The 24626-nt window shown below is 36.2% G+C and overlaps 1 protein-coding gene across 12 annotated transcripts in view; it reads right to left on the minus strand.

Annotated features, from left to right (window-relative positions):
• The window catches only part of NAALADL2 (N-acetylated alpha-linked acidic dipeptidase like 2), a 461442-nt gene that overhangs the window by 12815 nt on the left and 424001 nt on the right, over positions 1 to 24626 (minus strand). For all 12 annotated transcript variants that reach the window (XM_054074712.1, XM_054074707.1, XM_054074703.1 and 9 more), the window contains 2 exons: positions 20392 to 20485; positions 13246 to 13444 (listed from right to left, as the gene is read on the minus strand). In XM_054074712.1, the coding sequence (XP_053930687.1) occupies positions 13246 to 13444; positions 20392 to 20485 (293 nt within the window). The remainder of the gene's footprint in view (positions 1 to 13245; positions 13445 to 20391; positions 20486 to 24626) is intronic.

Genomic DNA, 24626 nt, shown 5'->3' on the forward strand with positions numbered 1-24626 from the left:
ATACTGTGAAATTCAATTACTTAAACATCCCTTAATACAAATTGGTTTTGTAGCCTACACCTCTAAAACAACAATTCCAGTCTCTGGCCTAATTGTTTAAGTATCTACCTTCACCTTTAACTATTTTGATCTTATAATTCACGGAGTCAGCTTGGTCCATGCAAAACAAAAAGAGCCTCCTAAAAAGAAAAGTGCAATACATTATTGATGACACTAATGAAACTACAATACACATCATTCATCTTAATGGGTTTGTTTCAATGACACATTACAGTGACCTGAAAAGTGTAACACTGAAGTAGGAAGCCTAAGTAATAACTTCAGGCAGTAGCATTGAAAAAGGTAAAATGAGTCCAAACAAAAGAGTCAGCCTTAGTAAACTAAGGCAATGAAAGTATAAAAATTAATTCTAAAAGAACATCTTCTCTATACTTTTATGAGCCCTTTGCAGGCCAAGGAACATAAGCATTATTGATTGAAATAATGCCACTAGTTTAAAATGCTGTTTCATGTTATCACAAATGAGGATGTAATGTCACCACCCCCAAACCAAAATGATTTTGACGATTTCTTGAATGACAGATGACACTAAAAATACATTGAAATTAACACAGCTTCAAACTGTTTGGGGGATTATATTAAAACAACTGGACAACACAAGATAAAACTATATTACTAGATTATTCTTGTAATGAAGAAGAATTTTTTAGCTCACAAGAAAAGTTTGCGTGTAGGTAATGTACAACACAAGCTGAATTATTCAGGTACTCACAAATAGGCTTCTACATAAGAGCTGACGTTTGAGATTTTGAAAAGTAATTATTAAATCATTAGGACATGATGGCAACTTTACAGTCCCATACGAAATGAGTGCAGGTTTTCTCTGTAGAATTATATTAGAATTGTTTACAGATAACTGTTATGGGGAGCCTCTGTCTGTTCCACTTATAACACAATGTGCTGTGACTGGAGTTGCTTCAGCATCCTCACAAATTTAATTTTATAAGTCCCTGGATTATTTTGTCTTGTACACTCCAAGACAAAAAGTTCACCAGAGCAGAAATTCCTTGCATTACCCTTTCTCTTGATAACGTTCAGTTTTGAATCCATTTTTCTAACATCTAGGAGTTTGTTTTCACTCGTGTTTGTAAAACATAAAATATTATTAACTTGGTAAATAAATAAACACATTATAATAATGTTTACATGTTGGGACTTCCAGTTCCAGAGGGGGTTTATTTATAGGGCATAAAAATATTACAAATTCTTCTTCCCTGGAAACTGCAAGATCTGATTTATGCTAGTTTAATTATACCAGTTTGTACCTCAGAAAAGTTGATGGTGAAGGTAGAGAAAGCTTCCCTTCTTCCTCTGGGTCCTTTATCCTTTTGATGTCCAACAGTGCTTCTCCTTTCTTCTCTACCATATTTTGTAATTATTTTTTTTATGCTTAGTTATTTTACCTTACCTATTTTATTTCACAGCATTATAGTGGCAGAAGGTTTATTTACAAAATTACAGCTGCTTGCCATGTAAGACTAATTTTTATGAGGATAAAAATTACGTACTGGTGAACTGCCATTACACGGCGTTATAGCGCACTCCCTGCTCATGGGTCCTGCACCCATTTCACCTGAGTCTTGGGCTTCCAGTCCCATCCTGAGGCGTGCCTGCCTCCACTTCTGTCACTGCCATGCAGCCAGTCGGTCCAGACCTCCATCTGTAGACAACTTTCTGGCTTGACTTCAATCACCATGGGCTTCCCCAATGACCAATACTCTTGTCTGAAACAACCCAGGCCTCTCCTGGTTGCATCACTTGGGCACTGTAGTCCCGGTTGGAGAGGCCACTGCCCTGCTGACCATGGCATCATGCTTGGTTCTCCATCCTTCAGCGAGCAGACAGCTCTCACCACCTTCAACAACCTTCACTTAAACAGGTGACCCTCTCAGACTCGACTCTATAAATACCCATCCTAACTGTACCTACTAGACCTCCCCATCTTTAAACCTATCCTGGCGATTGTTATAGATTCATCTACTCGATTCCAATTTGCATGTACAATCACTCAGAAATGGAAAGAGAAAGTGTAAGATCTATTAAAGTAATCAAGCTGAGTAAAGATTGTTTGGGGAATTTTTCATGACCAAAGCTCAATATTCACAGAAAACATTCACTTTCTGCTCTCAAATATGGATCAAAAGGATTCTTCTGACAGTTGTTTAATTACCGTCAACAGAAAAGACTGACATAAAATAAAGCTAAGTGAATGTTAATCTTGATTTTCTTATAATAGGACAGTGCTCTGTGACAGCTTGGAAGAGATTTCAAATGGGATACTGAATCTAGGACAAACTGTAGCTAAACTTTTTCACTTTCATTAAATAAACAGTAATTACTTCATTCCTTCCAGTAATTTTTTTTTTATATTTCTGTGGCTTATGATAGCAAAACAGCTTCTAGTATAATATAAAATAACCATGAACAAATGGAATCTGGAAGCTTGATGCAGGTTGCTAATCATAAGAGAACTGATGTTCTGAAACAGCCTCAAATAAGAATAACAGAGCCAAAATTCTGACTAGTTTGAAAACTGAGTTTGAGTAAAATCAAGCATCAATAAGTATGTAAAGGCTGAACGTTAACATTACCTTTCACTTGCAGTTTTTTCCCTGTTGAAAATCTGCTGAATTTAAGAAACTTATTTCTATGTTAATTTGGAATAAATAAGATCAGTAAGTAAGAAGAATCAGGTCTACAGCTTCAACAATACAGAATAACTTCACAGAACAGAAGTGGAAAGAAAAAGAAAAATTAGGATGCATTTGTTCTTCAGAAGTTGCAAGTGATTATTTATCACTGCTAAAGTGCAGTCCTCTAATTAATTAGGCATGAATTTCTCTCAGGTTTAATAGAAATTAATTAAGTGACTTTATCTAGAAATTCCTGAAGAAGCCATAGAGCTCTCAAACCCTACATGCAGGTGATGAGAGACTGAGATATACTCCCTAGAAATGTAAAAATTCCTTGAAAATCCTTCAATATTTTTTCTGTAGTTTCTTAGGACAAGGACTTGCATCTATAATTAAGAGTGATGATGCATTAAACAAAATCAATATAATTGTATTTTAAAACATTTGCTGGCAGCAACTGCTATTATATACTTTGTTAAATTTCATACAATGTAGCTGTTGCTAACAAATGTTCACATATTGTTCTTTGATTGATTTATGCTGCACTTGCTTTTCAAATGAAAGAAACTTATGCTTATGCTGAATAATTCGGAGGAAACTATTCTTCTTTTAAGGACATCTCATTCTGAAATATTGAAATTGAAAGCAGATGTGCTACTATTTTGAAGGACTTGAGGGAAGTGAATTAATAAAATGATTTCCAAATGGTCCACAGCTGATGTTTTGAAGACTTCATAGGGTATTCTAATCTAGAAATCATGTAAAACTTCTGATTCCTAAGGAGGAATACAATTTCTAAACAAAGCAGCAAGCAGTGTCCAGTGTTTGATGCAGTGAATTTGCTTGACCTTGATCTCCTGTTCCGATCAGTAGGTTTATCACCTTAAGTACCTCCATAACGTCAGACGTGAGATCATTACCATCACAGCCAAATTCAGAAAGGTCATTAGCATAAGAGTTATCTATGGATAAAAAATTAATTATGTCATAATATGTTCTTTAAAGAAATGCCTAAAGTTATATTTTTATTACCTTCAATGGCATGCATACACATAAAACTAACACTTTTTTTTAATCCCACTTAAGGTAATTTTCCCGTTAATGGTCTCACCGCCAAATTTCCAAGCCCATTGCTTGGGTAATATGCTAGTGGGGGAATAGTACACATTAACTATTTTTTCAATTAATTCCACTTATTTTTGTACTACATTTGAGAAATGTTCCTGGCTAATATTTCAAACATACAAGAGTGGTGCTTATTTATCATGACCAAATACGTGGAACCACATCTTTCTTGGATCTAAAAAACGTTATCAACGATACTGCTCATAATGACATAATGTATAAAATAGTAAGTTTCTATAATATTTAAGAAATTAAAAATCTAATACTTTATATAACTTCTTAAGATCATAGGCTAATGTTCTCTGTGACCAAATATTCTGGGCCTACTTAGCACCATAAGCACAGACCTGAGCGAGATCTGCCAGAAAGGAAAATTGAACGGATGCAGTATCCTAATCAGAAGCCTTGCTAGGTGTTGGCATGATAGCTCTGCACTGAAGCTCACTGAATAGCCCTAAGGGAAAGGATTTTTACAGTTAGCAGAACCACCACTGTGAAATGGTTTAAGATATCTAATACGGTCATGTACTTGAATACATGTCATTATACAAAAAAAAACCCCATCACGTTCTTTGCAAGGTCAAGACCATGCATATGGATAGAAAGCATGAAGAGCTGCGTATCCGTGAAGTCTTGTCTTAAGGGCCACCAATGCTGTGTTAAATTACATTATACACAATAATGTTCACTGTATCGAAAACTTAATGGGTCTCGTGCACACTACAGATAGAACTCTAAATTTACAAATCAATCTAATTAAAAGGGTGGAAGAAAATTAATGAAACGTGCATATAGGAAAAATAAATTAAGGCACATACACCCAGGTTTACCATTCATATCAGGGAAGTGAGGATGCTGGTTTCCAGCCATGACATAATCTCTAATCATAGCGGTTTTCTGCTTTTGCAGGTGTAATGAAAAGATTTTCATGTTCCCTGTTTAAATAAGCTTTAAAGTCAGCCATAATTACATCTATGCAGATGGCTAATTCAATAGCATTTATGCAGCAAATACTCTTTAAATAGCAAAAATTTACAAGACAACAAATACAGTCATTACTTCATGGTCATTACATACACTGATGACTCCAAAGGAAAAACCATTTGAATTGCCACTCAGATGGATCAGGTGTTTTGAGTATGAGTTACACTCACTTTATTGCATCTTCTCATTAGTGAGAGAGGGGATAATTCAGCATGATTATCAGTCATGAGAAAGATAATAACCATAACAGGAATTCGTAAGAGCATTTTCAAACTGCTAATCAGTAATGATGTATGCAAGGGTAAACTTGCTGCTCCACTCACAGATGAATGTTAAGGAGTCAATATCCCAGACGATGATATTCTAACTATGTGTCCTAGAGAATGAATAGCCACAGTGTCATTAAATCACCTCAAGAGGGGCTGGGAGGACTAGGTCAGAATTTGACTCAAGTTATGATTTTAAACTGAAATTTGTGTACCAAAGATGTTATTGCATTTTTAAAAACATAGTGAAAGCTATAGAAGTGCTATTAGAATCTATTGTTATAGATTTGATTGGAAGTATTTCTTATTTTACAATAGCCTAGTCAAATTTACATAATTTCTTGCCATGGCATTTAACTAACCAGTTTGTCTCTGGTTTTAGGATTAGAAAAAATAACCTGGCAGTTAAGAATTGCAATTATATTCTTATATTTTCTAACTAGGGGTGACTTGCAGAGATTACTCTGTCTATTCAGTTTTATGATTAAAACCCACTTTTTACTATGCTGCAAAACCTCTGGATACTGACTCATGATTGTCATTACTTTTACAAATCCTGGTCGTAACACACATGACATGTATTTAGAGAAGTCTATAAACCACGAATCTGAACCTCGAGTACAATGTCTGCTACCAAAGACTGGGAGGAAAATCATCTTCCAGGTAAGCATTAACTAACAATTTTCCAAGCACTGCACAGCACCTCTAATGTACTGACAGCACATAGCTGCCACAGTTCACCTATCTCATGGGACCTTCTTCCCCACATTCTTGGGAAGAACATACAATCATCCTTGCAATATTTCCTGTGGGTTTTTTTGGTGTTTTTTTTTTTCCCTTATTAGTTCATGAAGCAAGTCTTACTGAAACTGTGTCACTACTTCTGTTCCTGAATATTTGATTTCTTCATCTCTAATTTACACTTGCATAAACTACAATCACACTGCACAAACACTGTAGAGTTTGGAGGAGTAAGGTAGAAGAAAATAGGAAGACTTTTTAGATGTTAAAAAAAAAAAAGTTCATTCAAATATGTATCAGAGAGAAGGGAACTGAACAGGGACAGCAGAGCCAGGAAACACCAGTGAAGGATTAGGAAGTGAAACAAGCAATACCACTAATCATAACTCTATTTATAAGATGTGGAAAAACTACAGAAGTAAGAGAGATGCAAATGTTGAAAGACAGAAGATATTAGGGTAAAAAGTCAGATGGAAAATCAATGCTGTGCAGTAAGACGAAAATTCATTCATTTTGACTGAATGGCATAATCTGAGGTATGCTATTCTAAACCCAGTACACAATTCTTTCCTTCTGCCCCAACACCATTCTAACATTGTATTTACAAATTGCACAGGGCAGATATTATGAGACAGAACATTATCTACTACTGCCTGTACAACATGAATTGTTGCAGTACCTCCCACACTAAGGATGATCAGCACATATCTAAACAAGTCTCTGCTCCACATAATACAATACAAAAAAGGTAGAAAATACTGTATGGGTTTAGTTCAGGACAGTAAAAAATATCTCAAAACTATGACAAAGTATACAGAAATATTTTCTACTTGAAGCCACAAACAGAGAGTTCAAATATCTGATCTGCAAGGAGTTTAAGTGATGAGACAGAATTACTGTCTTCTGTAGAAACTCTGGGCTAGGTTTTCTTTTTTCAGATGACATTGCACTACATGTTTACCCATGTCACTGTTTAAGATTAGCAGGATGTTTGCATCTTTAATGCTTGTCCCCTGTAAATCCATGTAGCAGTTTGTTTACATATGGAGATTTAATAAGGACTATAATTTCCCAACTAAATGTATCTCTAGAAACTAGAGTCTTGGGGCATGTGAATTTTGACACCTGAGAATCTGCTGCAGTTTATCAATGCAAAAAAAAATAAATCCAGTAGACCTGGTGCATATGTCAGGAATGTGTACAACAAATCTCAGTCTGGAAGGAAAACATTTGTTCTGGTGAACAACACAAACTTGAGTGGCACAAGATTAGCAGCAATGCAAATTACCTTTTTCTGTGGTGCTAAAAACATCTTTTGATTGTTCTTTCATTTCATTATGGCAAATTCAGGGTGCCCAATCTATTATTGATTATAACCAGTATTTATTCAGTGCATTACCACATACTGATTTGTTGTAATGTCTTAGCCAAACGAAGTGTTAATGTCACACCTGGGTATCCATGATAAAAAAAAAGCAAAAGGAAAAAGTTTAACTTGCACAAAGAACAATAAAAACTGCTGGAGGACTTTCTTGGAAACACATGTAGTTTTCAAAATTCTCATTTTTCACCTACTAATTACTCAATTCACAAAATCACATCTAATAGACGTAGCACAATGGCACTTCAGACAATTCCAACAATGGTGGTGACATGCCTACAGCCTTAATGGACAGGTTAAACTTGGCAAGCTAAGATGAAACTCTTAAATGAAAGATTTTACACAAGTTGACTTTGACTGTTTTATAAAATTGTTAAAAGAACTGTCAGTCAGGACATAGCTGATCCTTAAGCAATGGTTTATTAAGAATAAAACCCATCTAACTGGAGCAGAAATGACAGCCTAAGCCCTTGTGTGCCTTTTTTTTTTAACTCTACTTCTGAAAACAAAACACACAAACTCTGTTTTTAGTAACTCTTTTAGATTTGTCAGTCTTAGTGGGAGTATCTTAGGGTATTCTAGGAAATACTGAACTACAGGATCCATCTAGTATTAACAGCATCCAGCAAATATGAAGATTTGACACGGACCTAAAAAAGCACCTTCAGTAAATCACTTTCAGACAATTTATTGTACTGAGAGTCCTGCACTTGATACTTCACAGTCTTCTTGATTATTGTATTTCTTTGCATTATTATTCATTGTTCCAATGCCATTTAAGTGCTATGCCTTGCAGCAAAAAGACATAAGCTCTGTCTGAATAACTAAGGAGTGCACACACAGACTGGCAGATACATTAGGCTGACGGGTTGTCAGAGGCTGTGGTGAACAGCATATATAAGAAATATAATAAAAGGAATAGGTGGAATGATCTTAGTGTAGGCAAACTTAAGATTTGAGCTCAATATTAATAAACACCAGGAAGATACACGCTGTCTTGTTATCCATGATACTGTCAGTGTCAGTGTTTTGGTAGGTATTTTTTGTATACGAAAAAAACATGCAAGAGCATGACAGCAGACTCAGAGTCTAAGAGTTTTAAGGATTAGCAGATGCACGAAAGCAAAGGTGTTGAAAGAGACAAAGAGACATCGCTCAGCACGGGGGTTTTTACCCCGCTACCTAACTTACAAATATTCCTTTAGAAAAATTAATTTCGTTCTCTCTCAGAAGCCGCGTAGATTTGGCTAATCAGTGTCTGAACAGGCGCCAGCGAGTACTTCCTTGACCTTATCAGACAAGCTGCTTTTACTGTAGAGAAACTGCCCCAGGTCTTTGCTTCAATCTATGTTTGTTTATGGCTGAAACATCCTTTGTTTAGAATATAGAGATAAAGCATCTTCTCCTGTCCCCGAGCAGGCAACTACACGTGGTTTTTTGAATGCTAATGAGGGTAAGAATTTTGGGATTTCTTACTATGTATCATCATTTATAGAATCATCTTATATCTCTGCTGAGAGTGACCATCTCACTGAGAGGATAATATGCTTGGTAACAAACCCTCTGTTCTTCCTTTAGCTTCATATGTGCCATACAATATTATCTATGGTTATTAGTAGTTGTAGCAAAATGCAATCATCAGAAAACATACAGAAATGTTCAGCACAAGTATAAGAGTGGAAAGCACAAAATGGTTAGAGGAAGAAACCAGTACATACAAATAGCTATACCAGTAGCTATCCTATTTTGTTCCCAAACATTTATTTTGGAAGTAGAAAGTCTACTCAGGGCTACCCTTGGGAATCACAGAAATTATTCAGGTACAACAAAACTCACAGATTTTGTCCAAAACCCCAAATCAAACCCCAGGGTAACCTTCAGAAAGCAGGATAACATTTCTCAACCTATTATTTTTCATTCTGCCTAAATTTTTTGATAAGACTAAAATACTCTGATGAAAGCTGTACCTGTATATTTCCAGCTCAGCTGGAAACAGAATGTCATAGGGAAAATAAGCTATTGTCAAATTTTCAGTTCAATATCACGAAGTTCAGGTAAGAAGGATAATCATCTAAACTACAGTGCTTATTTACACTGTATTGAACAGTGTGCCAATGTCAATCATCATAACTTAAATGTAGTCAGGATATCCTAATATAATTTTAAGAAATTAAAATAATTATAATTGTTAGTAATTCTGAATTATTTTTATTCCTCAATATAGATAAATAATGCATCAGTTATGCCCAAATACTGCTCTCTCTCTATATATAGTAAGAGACTATAGCTATGACAATCAGTGTAGAAAATATGCAAAAAAAGAAACAGAAAATATGTAATGGTTTCCTTTTAGTGGACAAGCACAAGTAGCTTGTAACCCATCTCCTTAAATAAAGTATAAAAACTACCTTTGTTTTTAATTCAGGTTCTAGAGGAGAAAACATAGTACAGACCCATGGAGCTGTGAATTAGGACAAACAGAAGCCTAAAAATGATGCCTAAACGTCAGCAAATTTGTCAAGTACTTTGATTGAGGTTGAGAATATGAGTCCAAATGGGTATACAGGAAGCAATCATTTTTTCATGAAGAATACGTGCTTTACTGTGCACACAAATTCTTCCTTCAGAAGGCTGTAAATTACAGTATTTATGGAATCTTAATGATCTAAACACAGTTGGAGCCTGAAGGTCAAGGCTGCAAACTGCATCCTAAATTTCTGTTTACAGAGGAAGCACAGTATTTATTGCTGTACTGCTTGTGCTGCTATAGTTAAAGGGCTGCCAGCATTTCCATTATAAACCACTATTTCAGGGGTTTATAACTTGCCTATCAATCTTACAGCTGGGATGCAACATGGCGTACAAGGTCCTGGCTGTGAGACTGACTTTTTTTATTTGTTTTCTTTACCAAATTACAAAAAGAAAAGCTTAAAGTTATACAAGCAAAACAAAAGTACATCAGGTTTTCCAAGTACTTCTAGTGTTCCTGTGATATAATTTTATCTTCAGAACACAAAATAGATTCCGATAACTGCATCAATTAAAAAAAAGGACTTTCAATCCATAGAAACTGAAAAATAACCCAAATAAAGACACAGTGTTAGTCACTTTTTTTTTGTAAAAAAGAAACCCTACTGGCAGATTTTTAATGTCAGGAAAGGAAATCAGAAATCTACCACTGTCCTCAATTCTGACTGCGTTAAAGGTAAAGCTACACTACAGTTACAAGCCTTGGCACAGTGAAAAGAATGCATTCTTTTTAAATAAGTATCTAAATGATGATACGTAGGGTGTACTTTACTGTTACATACGCCAGACCATGTCAGGTAAAGTAGTTCAGAGCAAAGTCAAATCCAGTCTTTTCCCACAAACTCTAAAGTACCCTTATTGCATACCATGAAACCTCTCATCAAATATAATGAAATTCAGAAAGGAAGAATTATGAAACTTTCACTTCAACGGTATCTGCTTTGCCAGTTTGAATACCATACTCTACACCAAAGTACTGCTGAGAGCAGGAAGATGAAAAATTTAACTTGTACTATACCTGCATATCTAGCAATTATATCTTGAAGAATAACAAACTTAATACTGCAAGCACTGCAAGAACTGAAATATTAGAAGATCTCAAAACATGATATTAGAATCCTAAGTTTTGGTATAATTTATCTTTTTACTAATAAAAAACCTGGAACAGATAAAACAACGAATAAAACATATTGCATTATGTTAAGCAGTTTTATAGCTCCTTTGCAACACCGTAACAGTTGTGACTATTAAACTAATAAAATGAATGCTTAGAACAAATTTGTTTTAACATGCTCTGGTCAGATCTGTTGTTATTTCAACCCTTTGGGCTTCAAACTGGGTGCCAAAAGGACTGTCGTGGTTTAACCTGACAGGCAGCTCACGGCACACAGTCGTTCACTCACTTCCCACTCCATGGGACAGGAAGAGAATCAGAAAAAGCTAAGACTCATGCGTTCAGATAAAGACACTTTAGTAGGACAGAAAAAGAAGGGATGATGATGATAAGAACGATGATGATGATAGCAGCACGAAAACCCAAACATAACAAGTGATGCACAACGCAATTGCTCACTACCCACTGACCAATGTCCAGTCAGTCCCTGAGCAGCGGCTGCTCCATCCTAGCAAGCTCCTCTGTTTTATTGTTCAGCTTGAGATCATGTGGTATGGAATATCCTTTTGGGCAGTTGGGGTCAGCTGTCGCAGCTGTGTTCCCTCCCAGCTTCTTGTGCACCCTCAGCCTCCTCCGCGGCACAGCAGTGTGAGAGGCTGAAAACTCCTTAACTTAGTGTAAGCACAGTTCAGCAATAAGAAGAACATCAGTGTGTTATCAACATTATTCTCTTGCTAAATCCAAAATACATCACTATACCAGCTACTAGGAAGAAAATTAAATTTATCCCAGCCAAAATCAGGACATCAGTCCAGACATAAAAGATAGCAGTGCTGAACCTGGAATATTAGACTCTAATTAATCACATTCAGGTTTATGTCTTTATATTAAAAATACAGTCACAGCAGGGATGAAATAAATTAGTCTCTCCCTAGAAACCATTATTATATATATACTTTTTTTAGCTGTAGGGCCTTCATTCACTGACACTGTTGAGTTCACCACAACTATCTTTCTTTTTTTTTTTTATTCCTTTTGTTTTTGTTAAAAGATGATTGCATTTGTTTTAGGCCATTCCTAATGCTTGGAAGAATCTCTTCCTCTTGATGCTGTAGCTTTCTGTTTTTCTTCCAAGTCTACCTCTACCATCTGTCTTTTGTGCTCACTTGAAACAGTCACTTGCACAAGACATTTAACAAATTTTCCCATCAATTGCAATGAAATACTGCTTTATTACTTTATTTAGTGTTGGCTGCAAGTATATTTATATTCCTAAGTAACACCAGTAACTTATTCACTTTTGTGTCCTGGCCCTTTGTCTTTGTGTGTAAGTCAGTTCACTTCTGAGCTCTCATTTCCACGTATGCCAAACAATTTCCACTAAAGTGAAACCTGGGTATGGCTTTAGGAATAGTTTTACCTGGGGAAGCCTCCGAATGAGCAGTATAGATGAACCATTGGCTATCTTCAGCCACAGAAGCCTTCAAAATAATCCTACTAGGCCTGGTGAGGTCAAACAACCCACACCTGCCCTCACTCTATAGCCCAGAGCATTCAACACATATCCTTGGGATGAAGCTATAATACACTAATTGCTGGGCTGCAATTAGTATTCCAGTATTCCAGACAGTTCATACTGAAGCACACGCACACACTTCATCACTTCTCAACAGCCAGGGCCGCAGGCATTACTCAGGACAGGCTTGATCACTCCTTGCTTTCCAAACAGCTACTGAACTGTAGAGTATTTTTGTAGAGAAATCTATGATGAGAGATACAGACCTGTAGACTTCTTTCTTAGAAAGTGAAGGATGAAAAGACTACAACATCTTAAAATCAACCTGGGTAGTACAGCTGAATACGTACCAGAGAATAATTCTAACCGGAGACAAGATGTTATGAATGGTGACTGACTACAGCCCTCTCATTCACTTCACTCTTCTGCCTTTGACTTGTTGAAATGCACCCAAGAACACTGCTATATAATTAAATATGTTAAATAATGCTACACAGTATCTTGTCTAATTCTGAATCTTCAATGAACTGTAAAAAGTTTTAAATAAAACATTGGAGAAGCTTGTCAAGAAGTATTAGACTTCAAAATATTTTCTTCTTCTGAAAGCTTACTGTACCATCTAACACAAGTATCTGTCATGCTGCCTGAGCTGCCATCGCACCGTACATCTTGTTAGCAGTGATGTCATGACAGAAATGCTATAGTGCTGCATTCCAATGACCTCTTATCGTAATAAATTAATGTTTTCTGAAAAAGGGATGAGATAGGAAAGAATAGCTTTAATCTTGGATACTTACTGAGATTTTTTTTGTTTTAAAAGAGCATGACAGTTTTGAAAACCAAGCAATGCGAGATTACCGTTTCAGCTCAAATGAAGAACATATTGAACACTATACCTGTAAAGTCCTGGAGGAGCTCTATGAACCAGGAAACTTTTCTCCAAGCTTTGTAGCACATCATTGAGCATCCTGACTCTGATTGGAGCTCGCTCCTTGGGGTCATTAGCTGGGCGCATCTCATCTGATTGGAACAATTCTGCTGTGTCTCTCAGACGTGATGCCACTGCCAGCAACTGAGGAATGTCAACTTCATCACCTAGGAACAGTAAGAGAAAGATAACTGCCAGTAACTCAGAGAACATCGCTTAATACTCTTGCTTACAATGAAAAATTAATAGTCCAATTAAAACCTGAGACTCTCCCCTTGTAAGAATTATGTAACAGAATAAAGAAAGCCATAAATCTCTATGCATAAGCTCTGATCTACTTCTACAAGAAGATCAGTTTGGGTTGTGATGTTTTAAGACCTAATAAACTCTGAGGAATGATTTGGCAGTATAGCTTGAAATCTACCATTGGAAAAACATGCATGCAAGAAGCAGTAACTATAACATTTCCTTCTGAGACAGAATTTATTCAATGCCATTTGATGCTCCAGCTCCCAGTTTTGAAAACTTGTGTCCGATTCCATAATGACTGCTGTACAGAAAATCATAATATGCAGAATTTGTTTGAATTTTGTTCAACATTTTAGAAACCTAGAGGTTAACAAGAATTGTAGAGGGGATGTGAAATTGTTCCACTTAATCACTTAAATCCTATGATAAGTCAACTAATACTTTAAATTGATATAAAATTTATATTCCAATCTAGTCAATATTTTCAAAACTTTCTAAACTTGGAGAGTTAACTGTTACTTTGTTTGTAAACATACATAGACATCAAAAAACTAAAAGCCCACAGTACTTTGGAGCACATCACGATTTTGGTATTTCCCAGTTTCTAGTCCAGAAAGAAGAATGTGATATGTGAATTGGAGCATTGTGACTGTGCAGCCTATTTCCACCTGCAGTGCAGGTGAAGAGCACGAGTGGGCATTGACTGTGTTTTTACAAGCAAATAGAGAGAGAAAGCAGAGTCTGAACCTGACATAAAGTCAGAAGTGACATCAGTCAGAAAAGAAACATTTCCTGCATGCAGAAATTATTTTTGAGGCCATGATTCACTATTGTCCTATTAAGGACAAGAAAATCAACTATCCTTAGATCTTTCAAATGATGATTTAATTGAAAGAAATCATTCAGCTTGAGAAGATGTCTCACCTTTAGCTGAATGTACAAACTCAGTAAACTCAGTATCTTAATGATGGAGATGATTAATCCCACAGAGTAGTTCAAGACACAAGTTAAATGAATACTCAAGTTCCTCGTCTAACAGATATACAGAGAGATCAGAAACAGTAAATGGAGAACACCAATCCATTTCAAGCTATTTATGGATGGAGTCTGAAAGGTGAGCATTTAATAGGAATGGAAAAGCAAACAGGTATAGCTAAGAAATTCAAGGAAATGCCTGAATATGACATTTTTTTGTTGTCATATGGAAAAACAGATTTGCTATTGGATACATTTCAGCTAAAGGAAAAGATTTCATAGGTCCCCATGCACTTCTATCATTCAGCTGACTAACGCATTATCTATCAAAACATGAAATGATCCAAAATACACTGAGAGACAGATGCTGGTGTGAGAGAAACTGTCAGATTTCCTGAGCTATCAAGATGAATTTCTATGGTGAACAGATGCTCCCTGTGAGAACAGGAGTGAGAGAAGATGGTTTATGTCTGTTTTGGTTTGGGACAAGGTTGCTTTGTCAAAGGCTCTTGACCAAGCCACATTTCCCTAATTAGAATGGATAGGAGGCATTGTAGTACCTTGATGTACAGGATTGGTATCTTGCTAAATAAGGCTGGACTAAATTAAAGTCTGGTTAAGTCAGGCTGGTGCCTCATGAAAACATTCTCCAAGTATATAAATTTGGGATATTTTGCAAAATGTCAGTATTCTGAATTTTCAAATCTCAAAACATCCTGTGCAGCTGAAGAATCTTAAAATTCCATGCATACGATCAAGGCACTCTGCATACTGTACCCCAGAATTCTGTCAATAAGGAAAAGTTTAAATTCACCTTGTTAGAAAGAATTCTTTGGTTTCAGCAAAGCTCTTCATAATCCAATTAACACACAACATTTATAATTTTTATTCTGAATACTATATAAACAATTGTAAATGTTGGCTATGCTTTTTCAATAGATGAGATAGGTGAGATAAAGGGAAAATATATCATTCTATATTTGGAAATGAAGCCAACTAGACCACCCTTTTCAACATAAATATCCTGTAAATGCTCTCACTCCTCCGCAGCACGCATTTTGTCTCTAAACCTACATTTTACTTTACAGTCATGAGTAAAAAGCACTGTTTACCTCACAGTCTATACTAGCACCCATTATAAAACAAACACCCATGCCCTTTTTTAGTACTTTAGTACAAATTCTGGAAGTGTCTATGGCTAGTGTTACCACAGAGAACTGAGGGCATAACTTTAAGGGCATCAAAAGATTTTACACCACCACACTGAACTTCACTGCGAGGGGAAACTGTGATTTATCATAGAATCATTAGGTTGGAAAAGATCTTTGAGATCATCAGCTCAAAATGTATCTGTCCACTACTAAATCATATCCCTAAGCACTTCATCTACCCATCTTTTAAATACCTACAGGGATGGTCAACCAACCACCTCCCTGGGCAGCCCGTTCCAGTGCCCGATAACCCTTTCAGTGAAGAACATTTTCCTAATGTCCAATCTGAACCTCTCCTGGAGTAACTTGAGGCCATTCCCTCGCGTCCTATCACCTGTCACTTGGGAGGAGACCAACATCCATCTCTCTACAACCTTCTTTCAGGCAGTTGTAGACAGTGATAAGGTCTTCCCTCAGCCTCCTCTTCTCCAGGCTAAACAATCCCAGTTCCCTCAGCCGCTCCTCGTAAGACTTGTTCTCCAGCCCCTTCACCAGCTTCATTGGTTTTCTCTGGACACGCTCCAGGACATCAATGTCTTTCTTGTAGTGAAGGGCCCAAAATCAAACGCAGCATTTGAGGTACAGCCTCACCAATGCTGAGTACAGAGGCAAAATCACTTCCCTGATCATGCTGCCCATGCTGTTTCAGATAGAGGCCAAGATGCTACTGCCCTTCTTATGCTTTTCTTAAATTGAGAAACTAGGAGTGGAAAGGCAAACGATTCTTAGAGAAAAGGATGCATTAACTAATAATGTCTTAGATAGCTTGTTATGCTTCTACAGAGAAAATAAAAAAACCTGCAAGTGTTACTTCACTCAAGAGAAAACAATACCACATTATTATATTTTTGTATTCTTCATTCTTTGGTCTCCAGCATGAATCATGATGAATCATCTAAGCTAGTTGTTTAGTTGATAAATAAATAAAATTGCAAGTACAAGAAAATGGCTAAAAAGTATGTATACTCTTGATCACAGAATTATGCTGTTGAATTGCATTACACTTGCTAAATGTAACTGGATTTCATTCCACCAAATAGGTATTTATTTTTATAGACATTGAGTACAATAGCCTTTCCCCACGTAACTGATTGCTCTCATGAAAAGTACTGCTAGAGATTTAACATTTTTAAATTGTGTTTGTGCCCTCTGGTATGAATATACTTGCCTACAAATACCTGCAGGAGAATATGCACAGTCAAATCAGCAGTTTAAGGCATGACATTCGCTCTCCATGCACATGAATGTGTGTTTGCATGTAAGAAAGAGGGGAAAATGCTTCAGGTTTTGATTAGCTCGCAAATTCAGGATCAGCTATGGTGTGTTGTTGTATTTCCTAGGAAGATTTTTCATGCTGTGCAAAATAAGATGATCAGACCTGGCACCGAAAAATCTGAATGGGAAAGCTTTATAGCAAGTATCCTAAAGGGAGAAGAAACACAAATCCATGGACATCCTCAGTGCAAAGAACTTCTTACCATGAGCTTCAATTTTGCTACCATGACTGCTACTGCCCAAGCGAAGAAATCTGCCGTTGCTGCAACAAGTCCCCTTTCGAGGTTATCATTAAAAGACATATTGTGACACATTATTATGCATGTCAATACAGAGGATGCTATCAATGACTTTGTACCAAGCTACTGAAACATATATGGCCTACTGATACACAATGGATGATCATCTTCTCTCTTCAGTATCAAATGCTTTGTCCATAGAAAATGCATTTTTCCAGGATTTTTTTTTTTTTTTCAGGCTGATGAAAGGTTTGCTGATACTAAGACATAATACCTTTGAAAGGATGCTGAAGACAAGATGTGGTTGTCTCATAGCAAATAAGGTATTTCTATTATATATGACCTAAAAGCAGTAACTTGTTCCTAAGAATTCTAGTGTGTGCAAGCAGAGACCATGTGTCACCTAACAGCCATTTCCCCTTCTTTCTGAGAAAGAGGCCTTGAGTCAGATGTAAACAGGTCGTGAATGACATTTCCCTGTAACCTGTCATACAGCCTATCCTGAGTGTAAGAAATTGTTTATAAAGTGCTGAGTAACATCGTATTGAATTTAACAGAGCTAATAGTACAGATACCCACCACATTAAGGACTTAAATCCTTTGGAAACATAAATAAATGCAGTTATTAAGAAATACTAAGACACACACATCCTTTTGTGAGGACATCCAGGAGACTGCAAAACTCTAACTCAAGTATTTACACAAATTATTTAAATTCAAGAATGTGAGGAAGTCCAACAGGCAATAAAAATGTGTGTTTAAGTGACTGACTGAAACAGATCCCAGAGGCACAAAATTAAACATAATGAACAAACCTTCCAGCATGTCATGCAGATTTCCCTTCCTCTTTTCTACATTTACAGTTTGCATTGAGTTGGAGAAGGAAATGGTTTACTTAGACAATGCAACTTTGAAATGGAAATCTCAGAAAACATAAAATCTTTTGAAGAACGAAGAAATCCACAAGCTGTGTTAAAATGTACAACTTCTCATTTAAGTAACCAGAAAAGAGACCATTGTCTTATTGGTTTCCAAAATGAAAATAAATTGTTATTTGACACAAGTCAGAGATAGATGAGACATGAAAGTAATGAGAAAAGTCATTAAATAAAACCTAAAAGTGAACAGCTGAGAGAAAATTTATCCTGCTGGCCCTAAAGCCTACAAAATATTTTTTCCTCCTCTGAAGTGGTTCAGATAAATGATCTAACTGAAGTTAGAGGAAAACAGTCAGTTTAAATCAACATTTCCTGTTACTCAAAATAAAGAAAAAAGGGAGAACAATAGCAGACATCTCATGTTCAGTTGAAGGAATACCAGCTGAGCCACACTTTTTATTTGGTAATCATTCCCTGCTGTGTTTAGGCTGAACTAAAACAATGTTTATATGGTACAACAGAGCTAAAAATTACTTGTCTTTTTGGATGCTCCCTGATTCCAGACCAATACTAGCCTACTGACTACTAGATGTCGACAATGATAGATAGCACGGATTAAACACAAGGTATCATACTTCTATGAATGTGTATTACAGAAAAGTGATACTCTGTACTGCAGGGAGTGAATGAAATGCACGGACAACACCTCAAGACAGCAAAAAACCTTTAAGTTTGAGATAAGATCTCACAGCCTACTAAACTGTATGTAACATTTTGGTGTAATGTTATAGAACTTACATCTTTATTTAACACATCAACTTGAGAGTTCCAAAAATATATAAATAGAGAAAAAATATTTTTGAAAAGCCATTGCATACTACGGGAAAACTGTAGGAATTACGTCAGAGTTTGGTAGCTAAATTATCAAAAAATGTAACCTGCAAGGACTAAGCTTCTTAAGTGCTGCCCACATCCAATCTATTTCCAACTAGTCACTCAGAAAAGGAAGGAGAGTTGCATCTCATTTGAATACCCTAAGATACAAAGAAACTGTAAGGAAAATGGGACAGAATGGGAGGAAGATGACAGATGATAGGAGAGAAAGCTGATACTGAAGGAGAAAGCTGATACGGATGAATGACACTGGATGGTTTTAGAACATACGCTTTGTCTCCCTCCTTAGTCCTCAGGACTGGAGCCAAGACAGATATTCTTTTCATAGTTGGTAAGAAGAAGGTTTACTGTCCTTTTGTAGTCTAGATATCAACACAGAACTTCTCAGTAACATACAATGTGTTTAGCTCCTTAGAACATACCAGCATTTTTCTACCAGCTGCAGGGGAAAAACATAAACCACAAAAACTCTGCCTCCAGAAGCAAAAGTAATGCACCACTGCACCCTCTAAATGTGTTATCTTAAACAGCTCAAGCCAACGGCTCTCAGCATAATCGGGTTCTGTTGTCAACATAGAACAAAAAGCCTCCAGAATGCTGCTTCTTTCATCAGGGCCTAAAATGCCACAAGACTATAGAAAGAGCCAGAAATGGGTAAGCAACATAGGATATTAGTAATGGCTCCACAATCTTGATGGAGTGGTCTCCTATTAAGGCATTCATCCTACACCTAGCAAACAGTGCTAAATCCAGAGTCGATGAGAAATATATTTGCACCATTTCCAAAATACCAGTTACTTCTGTTTACTTTCTGAATAGGAGCTTTCTTCTCTGTCTTCCTAACCCCAATCCACTGTCCCAACAGACCAAGATCATTTTCAAATACAGAGCTTCCGATGTCTTTGAGCTTAATCAACTCAAACAAGACATACTTGTAAAGTATTGCACTTTGTCACATCTGAAAAAGAAGAAAAGTTAGCGTGCTCTGCCAACAAGGTGAGTTAATGGAATAATCAAACAAGGAAGATGACTGTGAAAATCAAAGAGCCAAATGGCGATGGGATTAGAAGCCCTCTCTTGCTTGTACTGAGCAAAGCCTTGAAGAAAATTAAATCAAGTTCAGTCACAGAGGTTGTTATCCTTGGCTGTAATCATGAGATTTTATCCTAATCATTGCTTAACTGGCAGAGAAACATCAGAAGAAATATAAACATTTTATGGCTTTATTTATCAACAAAACCTGTGTTTTATTTGGCTTTATATTATGACACAGTTTAACTACTAAAATGACTGGATGCCATCCAAGTGGAAACTGAAAATCCGTATTAGGGAGTAGATGATCCCATTTTTCCTCTGTATTAGTGAAGAACAATATTTTTCTAACAAAAATTACCTTTAAGACTGTTCTGAACTTCTAATGCGATGTCGAGGGCATTAAACGGCAAAACTGGTGCATTGGCAATTTGCAAAGTCACTTGTCCTGTTAGCTGAAAAATAAAAGAAAACCCAAAAACCAGTCAAATAATTTCTAAAAGATTTAACAGCCAGCACTTGTTTTGGAATAGCACAAATTTGCATTACATTGGATTTTCAGGGAGACATGAATAAAACCTCATATACACATCTTAGTGAAAAGCAATACGACCTGGACCATTGGCTTTCTAACACAACATTAGAAATATTAAGAGATTACAGTTAAATACAAACACGAGAAATTGGTGCAGTACTTTTCCTGTGGACACAGGATACCACAGGAGTCTCTGAAGGGCCTTACTTTTGCTTTGTTTTCAAAGAAAACACCTCAGCGTTTTAAAAATAGGAATGCGGTTTATTGTTTTATTTAGTTCTCTGGTTTTAGCGATTGAATTTTGAGAGTTTACACAAGTAAACTCTCAAAAATATATCATAGACATTAATGATCTTCGGATCAAGACCATGGCTAAATGCCAGCTGACCTGAAAACCTACTCCTTATGAAGAGATACAAGATGTATAACTTCCAAACTGCGTAGAACACTACATTCTCTCAGTAACTTACAGAAAGAAATTCCCAAATAAGTGAAAGGGAAGTCTCAGTCCACTCCAGACTAGACATTAGCACCTGTCATGTAACTCAATGGCATGAATGCATCTTTTCAACAGTTCCAGCGATGAGGCCAGGGACTGACTGCCCTGAGAGGTTTCTTTTCACTTATAGACAATAGACTCTCCAGCTCAAGGCTTAGACGCGCTACAGGGGCTGTGTACAGAAATATGTCTTTCTGTTGAACTATACCTAGCCGGTGATTAAACAGAGGATTTCAGTCTCTAGGCTGCCAAGTCCATCACTGTTCATGGGAGCTATAAAAACACACTGACAAAAACATGCAAGAAACTTTCATTCATCTTCTTCATATCTTGACACTGCAAAAAGGGAAAGAATAGCTGTAGGGCTGTGCTCTAAAACGGAATGATGGCTGCAGGTGATGGTGATTGTGTTGGTAAAAATGTGGACTGAATAGAATCATATTGTACAATACTTCCCAAGGTGTTGGGTGGGTTAGAATAATATCTATCCTTCAAAAGCAACATGATCGTTGCTGTGCTGAAAGTAGAATTTTAATTTGACAATACAAAGTAGTAGGAAAAGACTACAAACCAAAGTAATATTAAAAACAATAGCACAGCAATTGAAAAGGAAAACCATCTCCCAGGAAAGTGGATGAAAATGTTAATATCAGAAATACAAGTTTCCTGGAAAAGATTAATAGAACCTGAACAACATTTCTAAGAAAGCATTAAAGAAATATTGTTTTCTGACCTAGCCACAGGTGGATTTGAGTACAGAGACTGAGGGAACACGTTGTATATCAGGCCACAAACTACATCTGAGTGGAGATGTACTGTGAAGATACTGAGATTTACCTCTAGGGAATATAATATTTCAAAAGTTATGAAAAAAACCAACCCATAACTTATACACAATGAGAAAAAAACAGAGGAATAATGATATGTCAGGCTGTTATCAGCAAAACTACAGAACTAAGAGTCATCTTGAAGGAAGATGAAAAATCCTGCGAATAGGCGTCTATTCAAATATTACACAGTAAGATCCCATGAAACATTTCTCCAAGTTTCCCAGCTGCTTGGGCCATTAATGCTTGAAGGCCATTACGCTTTCCATCAGTGATTATACACAAAAGGCTCTGGGTTGAAAAGCATTAGAAAGCATTGGTCTTAGGAATATCAGAGAGGTATTGTGGAAACAAAAAAATTAAAATTGTTACAGCAAACAAAAATCTGTACAAAACTGTATCCAAATCAGGATCATATAATCTAGCCATAAGTACTGTAAAAAAATGGTTCTAAAACACCAAATGCCATGCAAAATTCTTCCTCGTCCTGCACGGAACTCTGTCAAGATATAGCTGCCCAAAATATTAACAACCTGTAAGCTGCCACGGAAAGGCAACTGTGGCAATGAAATAACATCCTATTAAAGAGGAGACACTCTATATGGAGCTCAAACCCATTAAATCCTAAATAATACTATATCACACAAAACATTTGAATTTTTCCTTGACACCTCATTTCTGCAAAAACCTTCACTAAATGGTAATGCAAGATATATATTCATAGGTATATTCTAGGGAGGGACATGAACAGTCATACAGTGCTACTGATACTTTTCAATCTGTTAACTGCATGTTTAAGAACACAAAACTATGGAAAAAAACGCTTCTTTTCTGAGGCATGACAGTGGCTTTAAAGATGAGAATACCCTAGGTAAGCATCTTTCCTTTTCATCAATAACTCCTACAGAATCTGGCTTAATTTTTAGAAGTTCTTGCTTATTTCTATTTCTTCCAAGCAATTTTATTTTTCTTTTGACTACATAATACCAAAGTTGTTTTCTATTTCCTATTCAAATGAAGTTATAACATCAAAATCTTATGACTTACTGAAGCATTTAGGAAACTTTATAGTATCTCTGTCTATAATACTGCAGACATTTGTATGTTAGTAAAGAGGTAACGGCAGTGTTTATTAAATCCCGCACGTCGTAGGCTAATCTAGAAGAAATCAATCACATAAAGGAAAGCTCAGAGCATTGATTTGAACAGAGTAAGTAATAATACTGCAGAAGCATACATCAAACCCACATAATGCAGCAAGACAGAAAAAGCTACCGATTTCTTATTTATAGTCTTATTTTTGGATATACCATTTCCCTGAGTACAACACTGAATATACATGGAAAATAAAGACAAGCTTCTACCCCCTTTTCCCTGTTGAAAAATGGTTCAGACTGACTATTGAATTATTAAAAGACAACAATTTTCTCATAAAGCGAAATGCTAAAACAGCATAATTGATTCTATTCCCATACTGAACTGGTTGTAACACTAAAGACAACTTCTCAACTAACATTTGTACATAATAATACACACACAATAAGCACAATAATTGATGTAACATTTGCACAATTATCAAGTCTAAAGAAAAAAATTATAGTTCAAATGCTAATTGATTCTGAAATGCTTTGCTTATAGAATTTAACATGAAAAAATAATGAATAATGTTTCCACTGCACTTGGCTTTGAAAAGGTATTCTTCAGTAAACTAAAATGGATTTAATGAACTTACAATTCCTTTAGAGATTAATATCAACATAACACATAATTGTAGAGTTATAATATATATTGCAAAATAGATCTGAATATTCAAATAACAGTGTCAAAGATGATTCAGCACAGAATTTCATTTTTTGTATGTCACACCTGTTTTTTCAGTGTGTTAAACTCAGTTTTCAAGGCAACCTGCTTCCTCATATATCCAAGCTGTGCCCCAACAACTCAAAGCATGAGAATGCAAAATAAAATAAAAAAATATTCAATACTTAAAATCCAGGATAAAAAAATGTGAGAGGCTCCACTCAGCCTTTGGTACACAGATTCAGTTTCGCTTTTGGGGCATGCTGTTATTGTCCATGTCTTGCAGAGACATGTCGTAAACATCTGGTTTTACAGACAATGAAAGCATGGTAATCCATCTTCCATTTTGTCATATGACGAGAAACTTGTAAGATGAATAAAATGAAAATCTATGTAGTGGATATGAAGATATGAAGCTATGATGCATGACAGAGATCAATCTGCTAGAATAAACATCAGCACGTAGTGTGCAGGCAGTTTCTTTAACGTAGAAGTTCATACGCCCGTCTTGTTTTTACCTAGTGAAATTTGGAACTGTGTATTATATCTAGCCTGTGTGTTATTTAAACCCCTGTGGGTATAAGTGTTGAGCCCTTAGGACACTCTTAGTTACATTAAGAGTGCTAAAATCTAAACAGACATCTCAGATCCCTTCATATGTCAAGTTACAAACAACAGAACTTAAGGAATCAGGTAAACTGCCTTGTTTACCCTTTTGTGAATGCTGCTCTTCAGTAGTGCTGTACTCTGATTTTACCTGTTGGAATGAATTAGACATAGCTACTTGAAACCTGAATTGTGCAGTGGCAATTCCTTTCTATTTCAAGCCATATACCTCTGCAACATATTTTTTTCTTCTTTCCTGCATTCAGGAGTTTATGACATAATTCTATTTTGTGAATATTAACATTTTACCCTAGTGATACCTGTGCTCT

Source organism: Cuculus canorus, chromosome 9 (genome assembly GCF_017976375.1).
Source record: "Cuculus canorus isolate bCucCan1 chromosome 9, bCucCan1.pri, whole genome shotgun sequence".
Taxonomy (NCBI): Eukaryota; Metazoa; Chordata; class Aves; order Cuculiformes; family Cuculidae; genus Cuculus; species Cuculus canorus.